General features: G+C 38.3%; 1 protein-coding gene across 1 annotated transcript; it reads right to left on the reverse strand.

Moving 5' to 3' along the window:
- Positions 1–6,409: 6,409 nt before the first annotated feature.
- LOC127630656 (transmembrane protein 127) lies at positions 6,410–10,944 on the reverse strand. Its single transcript, XM_052108294.1, has 5 exons — positions 10,852–10,944; positions 10,656–10,732; positions 9,892–10,236; positions 9,495–9,659; positions 6,410–7,868 (listed from the first exon to the last, which is right to left on the reverse strand). Exons 3-5 carry the CDS (start codon positions 10,133–10,135, stop codon positions 7,558–7,560), a joined length of 720 nt encoding a protein of 239 aa, XP_051964254.1. The 5' UTR covers positions 10,136–10,236; positions 10,656–10,732; positions 10,852–10,944; the 3' UTR covers positions 6,410–7,557.
- Between the last annotated feature and the right edge of the window lie 429 nt (positions 10,945–11,373).

Consider the following 11,373-nt stretch of genomic DNA (forward strand, 5'->3'; position numbering starts at 1 on the left):
TTGTCAAGACGATAGACGTGTTAAGAGTTCACAGTGCTTCTAAGCACTCTTCTCTGTTGTTCTGACAGGGTGCTGCTGAAATTGCATTTGATGGCTGGTAAAATCACAGTCTCTCTACTGGTCTGACTTGGGTGCCTAGGAGTGACAAGTCAAAAAAAATAGAGAATAACAAATTGACTGCAAATTTTGCATTAGAAGTGCTAAAGTCAACCTACTGTTTCTTTGACAATGGTTTGAGAGGTAGTTTTGTAAAATGCTTAAAAACATCCCCCCTAAAAGAGACAATATCCATCAGATACAATTACATTATAGCATAATGGGAAAGCATGTCCCGGTCATATTTCACCCTAAAATAATAACTTTTTTTTTGGCATCAACTTTTAGGATCACATTTATTCGGGTGCATTAATATACATTAATTAATGCTTAACTATTGCACAGATAATATTGAGTTAATGTATGACTCGTGATTAACTAAGTCATTCATTAATGATTGCCACATCATCAACTAATAAAGAGTCTGTCTGATTCATATATTAAGTCATATATGAATTGCTATTAATTAAATGTGTAATCGTGGATTAATTCCCTAACAACTTATTCTATGAACTAATAGTGTTAATTAACACAATGAGCTGAAGGCAAGTATTTGAACTTCCACCCAATACGGGTGCACTAATATGCATTAATACATGCTTAATTACTGCATAATTACTGCAAATTCGTGTGTTAATTACTATTTAGGCAGTACTTTGGCTGTATCTGCATTTTTTTAATTGAATTATTAACTAATGGTTTGCAAAGATATCATTATGTTATGACTTTACTTATTGAGGCGCATGAATATTAACTCATCATTAAGTTATTGTTGTAATTAACACATTCATTTGCGGTAATAATGCCGTAATTAAGCATGTATTAATGCATATTAGTGTACCCGTATTGGGTGGAAGTTCAAATACCTGCCTTCATCTCATTGTGGTAATTAACAGATTAATTAACACTATTAGTTCATATAATAAGTTGATAGGGAATTAATCCATGATGACACATTTAATTAATAGAAATTCATATATGAATAAGTATAATATATTAAGTATACATGGGAGTGGTGGTGGTGTAGTGGGCAAAAGCACATAACTGGTAATCAGGAGGTTGCTGGTTTAATCTCCACAGCCACCACCATTGTGTCCTTGAGCAATCCAGGTTGCTCCGGGGGGGATTGTCCCTGTAATAAGTGCACTGTAAGTCACTTTGGATAAAAGCATCTGCCAAATGCATAAATGTAAATGTAAATATTAATCATACAGACTCTTTATTAGCAATCATTAATGAATGGCTTAGTTAATCATGAGTCATACATTAACTCAGCATTATCTGTGCATTAGTTAAGCATGAATTAATGCTTATTAATGCACCTGTATTGTAAAGTGTTACCAATATTTTTATAACAACTAAGCACAGTAAATATGTAAGGAATAATTGACGAGAGAAACAATTATTCTGCTTATACCACGGTTACCACACCTCATACCACATGATATTTTCAGAGGGCACTTTCCGCAGATATTCAAATTCATTTTGGATATTATAGAAATTGTTTGTCATTCTTATCTGGCTTACTTAGCCAATGTCTCTGTTTATTTCGTTATTTCTGTTGTAGCCTGTTTGTTCCTTAGAAATAATTTGGCGAATATTTCTGGAAAATAATTGCACACCTTTGAACGTCCATCAACCAATCAGAATCAAGCATTCAACTGCCCCGTGGCATAATATGAAAATATCATAAACATAAACTACTTTACAATACAAATAATCTATTCATATTTTTTCTATTACAGTAATGATAAACATGAGATTTTTTACAATAAGGTGATAATGAAAATCTGGGAGTAAATGTTCAGAACTGTCATTAAAATGATGTCACAATGAAAAAAGTCTTAATGGTCCTTAAACACTTTATTTTCTTTATGCAATTATCATTTTTTTAATTACATATTTGTTATATTTTATTTGAATAAATATTTATAACTTGTTATATTTATTATTACTATTTATTATAAGTTTAAAACCCACTTTATATACGTTGTTTTAACTACTAAGTTAATATTTACAAATTTGATACAATGTACTTATTATGAACATACGTGTTGTTGCATTATAATTACATTTGAAGAACATGAATTTAATTTCATCTGTAATCACACTGTTAACCTCAACCCTACCCCAACCCTAAACCATAATCCTACCCCTACTCCTAAACCTACTCGTACCTCAACCTCAGTAGCAGCAAAATGCGAAATGTGAATCTTATGAGAATTTTAGAGAACAACATGTAGCTATTGTATTGTATGTATTTTAGTACGTAGTGGATAAAGAAAGCTGAGAAAAGGGGTATTTTTTTGAGGGCGACCACAATTTCCTGTCCTTCTGTTCTTGGCACTTGGACTCCCATTAACATTTTTAAAGCATAAAATTAATCTAGCATGAAAAGTAGCACGTTTTAAACACATAAAATGTCTGTATTTTCTGAAGGTTGTCTCCTATCTCTGACCATTAGTTGAAAAAGAAATAAAAAGGACTATATTTTTTAAGAGTTTCAGGTCCTATTAAGTGCCTCTAAATTTACTAAGCACTCATTATGTGAGTCATAGCAGATGTAATGAATTACTGCTGACCTCTTGGACCTGCGAGGTGTTAGCGTGATAGAGCTGTCCTATGATGACCTCATACTCCTTCAGGGTGGGTGTGCGGGGATGCTGGGACGGACTACAGGTGATACTGAGAGGGAGCAATGATATGACCGTGCCTCCACCCTACCCTGTGGAAGCCTTTGGTACCTCCTAACAGCTGGAGAAGATAAACAACTGCTCAACCTCAGTCGCAGCAAATATATATAGAACAACATGTTGTTATTGTATTGTATGTACTGTATTGTAGTAGTTCACCTGGTGTTGTCATAGAGACAGGCCCTTCTTTTTGTTTAAGACGGTGTCTCTGAGGCAGCTGAGAAAAGGGGTATTTTTTGTGGGCGACCACAATTTTCTGTCCTTCTGTTCTTGGCACTTGGACTCCCATTAACATTTTTAAAGCATAAATTTAATCTAGCATGAAAAGTAGCACGTTTTTTAACACATAAAATGTCTGTCTTTTCTGAAGATTGTCCCCTATCTCAGACCATTAGTTGAAAAAGAAATCAAATATAAGTATGCAGTGGTTAGTACCTACCAGAAGTGGTCCAAGGAAGGACAACCGGTGAACCGGCTACAGGGTCATGGGCGCCCAAGGCACACTGATGCGTGTGAGGAGCGAAGGCTAGCCCGTCTGGTTCGATCCCACAGAAGAGCCACTGTAGCACAAATTGCTGAAATGCGTAATGCTGGCCATGATAGAAAGGTGTCAGAACACACAGTGCTCGCAGCTTGCTGACAATGGGGCTGCGTAGCTGAAGACCAGTCAGAGTGCCCATGCTGACCCCTGTCCACCAACGAAACCATGGAGCACTGGAAGTGGTCTGATGAATCACGTTTTCTTTTAGATCATGTGGACGGCCGAGTGCGTGTGCCTCATTTACCTGGGGAAGAGATTGCAGCAGGATGCACTATGGGAAGAAGGCAGGCCGGCGGAGGCAGTGTGATGCTCTGGGCAATGTTCTTCTGGGAAACCTTGGGTCCTGGCATTCATGTGAATGTCACTTTGACATGTACACCTGCCTAAAGATTGTTGCAGACCACGTACACCCCTTCATGGCAACAGTATTCCCTGATTGTCTATTTCAGTAGGATAATGCGCCCTACCACACTGGAATGGTTTGAGGAACATGACAAAGAGTTCAAGGTGTTGACTTTGCCTCCAAATTCCACAGATCTCAATCCGATTGAGCATCTAGGGGATGTGCTGGACCAACAAGTCCGATCCATGGAGGCCCCACCTCGCAACTTATGGGACTTAAAGGATCTGTTGCTAACGTCTTGGTGCCAGATACCACAGGACACCTTCAGAGGTCTTGTGGAGTCCATGCCTTTACAGCTGACAAGTACAGCTTGGCCCCGTAGACCAGTAGGCTTGGAATGAAGACCAGGAGTCGAGGTGTCAATCAAATTAGTTGAATATTCCTGCTGCCAATAAAATGGCAGAAGTCAGCAGTAAAAAAAAGCCTCTGAGTTCAAAGACAGGAGAATCCCGAACTGAACTCAGGTCCAAAAACATCAATACTTATAGTCATATACAGCATCATTGATGCTAATTCTATAGCTTCTAGAATTCTGATTGGTTACAAGCATAGATAACTATAGAACATTTCTGAACATGGTCATCTTCAGTACCACCGCTCCCTATAAGCAGACTACGCAGTCTGCGTAGGGCACCAACTCACTAGGGGGGCACCATCGTACCCTAGGAGGGCACCAGAAAGTCCACCGGCTGTCATTACTCACACGTTATATGTTATTCAAGGACCCAAAAGCAGTTGCAGAACACAGATGAGCACTTCGTGCTCATATCACATGAAACCCCCGTCCCCCTGGAACTCTGCATAGGGCATCAATTTAGCCAGCGGCGGCCCTGGTCATTGTGTACATCATTTGTCTCATTGATTGTTGGCATGACATTTTAGTTTTGTATATAGGATCCAATGGTCCAAGTCAGGTCCTAGGCCATGGACAGTCTTCCCTTAATAGGCAGTAGTAGGTCTCTGAGGACCAGTTGTCCACCTCTCGACTGCTCTTCTCACTTTACTGAATTCCTGAAACAGAAATACCTTTGGAAAAACACACACAGTTTTTCCTATTCAAGGTCTTATTCTAGAAAGCTTCTGTTGCAGACTGGTCTTATCTTACTGGAACTTAAAACATAGAGATAATTGTACAATCTCTCAGGGGAGCTGAAGTTTTATTCTTGTTAACTTGGCAGAAACATTCATAATCAAATGTATGTTGTTGGGTCATGAAGACACCAGAGAAGTGGCCTACGTGACCTAGTCCTCTTAGTCAGGAGACAAATTGTCTCCTAAAGCATGAAAACAGATATGGAATGGTCTCAAACAGCTTCTACGAACATGACACCACAAAAAAACCATCTGTTTCCTTTTCTGTGACCGCTGAAGGGTGTGCGACACTGAACAATGAGGAAATACGGACTATTATATTTAGCGTAAAAACAAATAAGGTTTTAGAAAGTTACTTAAAAGTAATTAGTAATGTGATTACTTTTGATGAAGTAACCAGTCAAGTAATCTGATTACAATTTTTAGAGAAGTAAATAGGATAACTTTTTTGAGAAATTTACCTAATGTGGCTTTGTCTTAAAGGGATATTTCACCCAAAAAAATGAAAATTCTCATCATTTACTCACCTCATGCCATCCCGGATGTGACTTTCTTTCTTCAGCAGCTCTGTAGGTCCCACAATGCAAGTGAATGGTGACCAAAATGTTAAAGCTCCAAAAAGCACATAAAGGCAGCATAAAAGTAATCCATAAGGCTCCAGTGGTTAAATCCATGTCTTCAGAAGTGATATGATAAGTGTGGGTGAGAAACAGATCAATATTTAATCCTTTTTAACAATAAATCTCCACTCTCACTTTCACTTCCACAGTTTAGTTTTTTGGCAATTCACATTCTTCGTACATTTCACCACTTACTGGTTGGGGCTGGTCAAAAATGGTGGTTTATAGTAAAAATGTACCCAACTGGCCATTATAAATAGCAAACTCATCCTCATTGGAAGTGGGCATCATACAATATGTATATGACAACTGGAAAATTAAGTTTAATCAATATATACCTCTTGGTGAATGTTGGTGCTCGATTATCAACTGATTCTGTAAAGGTAAATACCTGCTACACCCAGATTATCCACAATACAAGATGTTTGCCATTATAAAACCTTTATTAACATGCTTCAGATCTTCTATTTTTGCATGCAATCTCTCCAGTGTCTTTATGTAAAGAAACAGAATATCTTTCTTTGGAGAGGCAATGTGTGTGCCATTTGAATCTATTCTGGGCTGAGCAGCTGCTTTTGAACTTCTGAGGTCCACGGGTGGAGATCCGGCCACACAGTCACAAGACAGAAGCTCACCCTGTCCAGATCTCGAACCCTGGACCAGTTGGGTAGGTTCCTCAGGGGTGGATGACTGGTGGACATTGTGCAATTGGAATGGTAAACTAAGATTGCTTTTTGACATATACTCGGTTAATAAACACTATTTTAACCTAAATTCATACATCTGCATGTGCTACATATGACAAAGTTTAAGATTAGGCTAATGACTACAACATCTGTAGACAAGCCTAAACTTTAGCATATATACAGTATGCAGCAGGCACGTTCAGAAAACACACGCACACACATTATTTTGAATAATTTTTACTTTAAATGTAATTAAACGCATTTTAAAACAACACAAAAAGAACATGTAAAATTAAGTAAAACACAAAACAACCAAATTACTAAAAAAAAAAAAAAAAAAAAAAACCATACAACGTAAGAAATGTTGAAAATCACAGCATAGACCATTTATGCCATGCAGTGATTTTATAAAAATAATCAAACCAGAAGCAAACCTAGTGAAATTGTGGATACAATCATGATCAAATTTAAGACTCTTTCATCTGGATGTTCTCATACTATGACTACTAAAAACACACCAAACACAGTTTCACAAAAAAAAAAAAACTACAACTCAGGAATACATAATACACTAACAGTGGGATGTTGGCAAACCAGAACGCTTCCAAATAACCGGTACAATTTGATACTGAAATATTTCTAGTTTATTTGAGAATCTATTTAAACTGGAAGGTCCAATAATGATTAAAAACTCATTTGTTTTTTGTTCGTCAGTCTGGAGTATCTCTGAATGATCTTTAAAACAACATTACCAGAAGCCAACAGAAATCCATTTTAAAAGAATGAATGTAACATCTGTAGGCTACTGGTTAATTCAAATAAATAAAATGACAATTTGATACTTTGCATGATAAAAAAAGCAGACAAACTAATATTTAAGAGGCAAATCAAAAGTTCAGCTAAATAACATCTAAAATGAAAAAATGTACGGTGATGAACCTGCGATGCAACAGAAATAAGAACAAATATTATAGAGATCATTTCCCACAGTTTAGTGTGCCAGAAACGCTGCGTGTAAATGCACCTTCAACAAGCATCGTGATGAGATGCTTTGCATTTTACATTTCTTAAGTCTTTAGATAATAAAGCCTGCCAAAATATGTCTTCTAGATTTGTAATGGGTTGTTACTGCCAGATACATGCAATCTAGTGCAAGATGAATTCAAATGGTCACAGACAGAATTAGGAACTCTACAAGCACTGGCGTAATTATTCTCTTAAAATGTATCCATGCGCTCAAGCACTGTCCCCCAAAGTAAACATTTGTTTAAGTGTGAGCATGGACATTTCTGATGATGTGGGATACTGAATATATATTATTTTGTTGATGGGGGACCTAAAATCTGCAGATCGCAGTCATTTATTGTCTGAAAGCCAATGATGGCGTGTGACAAATGGAGTGGCGTTGAGGAACGGTGGTTGGTGATCAAGGTGTGTAGGCAGGTGGAGGTTGGAATTGATTGGCAATATCATAGTCAGCTGGGTACGTTTCACTGCTCTCCTCCATCTCGGAGAGAAGCTCCAGGGCTTGCTCCTCCTCCTCAGTGGGGTAATGACGGAGCAGGTTGGCCGCTGTGGCTAAAATAGAGGCTCCGCCGGCACCAGCCACCAGGTAAAAACTGATGGCAAATGTGACATAGATCAGTGAGCCGTGGAACTTTTTGTGCTGCTGTTGCAGTGATAAAATGAGTTCAGAGGCCCAGTAGCAAAAGCCGATCACTGTAGCGCACTGGAGCACTGGAATACAGACAGTATGATATTAAGACAAGGGCTGGGCATTATGACAATAAAATTTGTCAAAAAGGTAGAGGTTCTGCAGACAGCTTCAAATATTATTAGGGCTGTCAATTGATTATAATTTTTAATCCAGTTAATTACAAGATACGTCGATTAATTAATCAAATTAATTGCATTGTATATCATTGTATATAAATATTTGCTAAACAAAATGGCCCCAAAGAGGGATAATTCAAACAAAAGATAATTCAATACACATATACACTCACCTAAAGGATTATTAGGAACACCATACTAATACTGTGTTTGACCCCCTTTCACCTTCAGAACTGCCTTAATTCTACGTGGCATTGATTCAACAAGGTGCTGAAAGCATTCTTTAGAAATGTTGGCCCATATTGATAGGATAGCATCTTGCAGTTGATGGAGATTTGTGGGATGCACATCCAGGGCATGAAGCTCCCGTTCCACCACATCCCAAAGATGCTCTATTGGGTTGAGATCTGGTGACTGTGGGGGCCATTTTAGTACAGTGAACTCATTGTCATGTTCAAGAAACCAATTTGAAATGATTCGAGCTTTGTGACATGGTGCATTATCCTGCTGGAAGTAGCCATCAGAGGATGGGTACATGGTGGCCATAAATGGATGGACATGGTCAGAAACAATGCTCAGGTAGGCCGTGGCATTTAAACGATGCCCAATTGGCACTAAGGGGCCTAAAGTGTGCCAAGAAAACATCCCCCACACCATTACACCACCACCACCAGCCTGCACAGTGGTAACAAGGCATGATGGATCCATGTTCTCATTCTGTTTATGCCAAATTCTGACTCTACCATCTGAATGTCTCAACAGAAATCGAGACTCATCAGACCAGGCAACATTTTTCCAGTCTTCAACGGTCCAATTTTGGTGAGCTCTTGCAAATTGTAGCCTCTTTTTCCTATTTGTAGTGGAGATGAGTGGTACCGGTGGGGTCTTCTGCTGTTGTAGCCCATCCGCCTCAAGGTTGTGCGTGTTGTGGCTTCACAAATGCTTTGCTGCATACCTCGGTTGTAACGAGTGGTTATTTCAGGCAAAGTTGTTCTTCTATCAGCTTGAATCAGTCGGCCCATTCTCCTCTGACCTCTAGCATCAACAAGGCATTTTCAGCCCACAGGACTGCTGCATACTGGATGTTTTTCCTTTTCACACCATTCTTTGTAAACCCTAGAAATGGTTGTGCGTGAAAATCCCAGTAACTGAGCAGATTGTGAAATACTCAGACCGCCCGTCTGGCACCAACAAACATGCCACGCTCAAAATTGCTTAAATCACCTTTCTTTCCCATTCTGACATTCAGTTTGGAGTTCAGGAGATTGTCTTGACCAGGACCACACCCCTAAATGCATTGAAGCAACTGCCATGTGATTGGTTGATTAGATAATTGCATTAATGAGAAATTGAACAGGTGTTCCTAATAATCCTTTAGGTGAGTGTATATATATATATTCTGATTCAAATATATTGCAGACAAGTAAAACATGGTTTAGGAATCAAAAAGTGGCTTTGTTGGTTTGTGTCCATCAAGTTTAAATAATGAGGAATAACAACACATGACGCTGTACTATCATGAACTCATACCTGTGAGAATGTGAGCGAAGGCATATCTGCGTGTGATCTTGAGTGCTGGGTGTTTAGGTCCAAAGACGTCCAGGAGAAATGCTGTCAGGCTGCACAGAATGCCCAAGAAACAGAAAGCAGCAATGACCCGTAGCAGCAGGATGGACTGGGAGTTAATACAGAAATCTGTGGGAGAGAACCATTTTTGGCTTATTGCATCACAAGAGGAACTCAATTTCTCTCTGTAAAAACTTCACATAAATGAGTTATGTTTCTCAGTTTTATGTATTGACATTACACTAAATGATAATTGTTCATCAATCCTAAAATAACTACCTCTTAAGGGCCACATCTAATGATTGTCCCTTGGCCAAATACATCATTTAGGTTATATATGTTACATATGTAAAATACCAACCATTAATAAGTTTCTCATCTACATGTCCCAAGACGTCTGCGACCCCCAGCTCTTGTCTGGAGCAGGTACCTCCATGAACACGGAGCCAGGCTGGTTCTGCCAGGGCTGTACACAGGGCGGTGATGGAGAGGGCCCCGGGCAGTGCAGATGCCAAGCTCCGCTCTGGCTGTTTGGGTAGGGCCGTGCCACCTCGCCTCCTCCGGTTTCCGGGCACAGCAGTTCCTGGGGGTGCGTACATGCTCATAAACAGACTGAGAAACCCTTGATTAAATGGTACAAACCCAAATACACCGCAGTGAGAGTGGACAGCTCTGTCTGTAGTTTTACCTCTGCCAGGCAGTATAGCTGAAAAATACACAACACACATTTATGTAATGAGACAAATATAACACTATGACCAAAATACTTGATTGATAGAATGATTTTAAACAATTTAATTGATCAGAAAATAAAGACACTTCATAAACAAGAGGGTTGAACTAATTGATCATAATTATTGATTACATGATGGTAAATTAATGTTTGTCTAGAAACAGAAAGTGAAACTATATATACACAGCAGATTTAAGTGAATAATGGTAATTATTTATAATCAACAAATGTATCTTTAATGATTGGGTATTGATCAGACCAGACAGAAACATAAAGAGCGATAAAAGAACAATACAGTGCATTTTTCACACCTCCAAATCAAAATAAAACACGATGAATAGTAAATGGGTTTATTTGAGGAATTTTACCAATTAATTTGTTAGTAGTTTTACCTGTTTGCTGTTTCTAAAGATCCTATGTCCGTGGTTTAATCCGAGTTGATCATGTGTGAGCTCAACTGGCCTAAAACCTTCACAAACACACACAAAACCCTTTAAAAACCTTCACAAATCCAGCCTAATTTAAAACAACCCTCTAAAACATACGTATAATATAAGCTATTTCGAATGTTTGCCGCTAAATTAATACCATTTTGTTATGCCTATTTTATTGTTTATTTCCAGAGTAAAACGTAAACAATAATCCGTCCACTTCCTCCATCAGACGGAGAGATTCTCCTACTGCTGAACTGTTTCCGGTAAGGTGCCTTTTTAGCCAATCAGAAACGTCCTGCGCTGACGTCAGTTCTCGTGCATTAAGATGACGTCCAGGGTGAAGAATTAAAACTCCTCGTTCCACTTTTTTGCTTTATTATTGTCGTTGCTCTTTATTTTGCATTGTTTTTATTTCCATGTAAACTTCTATTTTTTTTTTTTTTTTTAACCGTTGTGCGACCTTTTTTTTGTCTTTTGTCTTTTTATTTTTTTCGATCATTTTGGCTGTGTTAATGCCAATGGTATACATTTTGCCAAAAGTGTGTATTTTGGTGGGAATTTTGATATTTGTACCTCAGTTCCTATAATCAGGGTTGGGAGGGTTAAATCTACTTGATCTTGTTTTAAGGATTTTTAGATATTTTTACAGGAAAACAATACATATATTATTATCAAG

Source organism: Xyrauchen texanus, chromosome 37 (genome assembly GCF_025860055.1).
Source record: "Xyrauchen texanus isolate HMW12.3.18 chromosome 37, RBS_HiC_50CHRs, whole genome shotgun sequence".
In the NCBI taxonomy this organism is placed as follows: domain Eukaryota; kingdom Metazoa; phylum Chordata; class Actinopteri; order Cypriniformes; family Catostomidae; genus Xyrauchen; species Xyrauchen texanus.

Coding starts and splice junctions, on each gene's coding strand:
- LOC127630656 (XM_052108294.1), bottom strand. CDS start 10,135: ATGAGCATGTACGCACCCCCAGGAACTGCTGTGCCCGGAAACCGGAGG. Junction 9,660..9,891: donor AGATGAGAAACTTATTAATG/GTTGGTATTTTA, acceptor TCTCTCCCACAG/ATTTCTGTATTAACTCCCAG. Junction 7,869..9,494: donor CTTCGCTCACATTCTCACAG/GTATGAGTTCAT, acceptor TCTGTATTCCAG/TGCTCCAGTGCGCTACAGTG.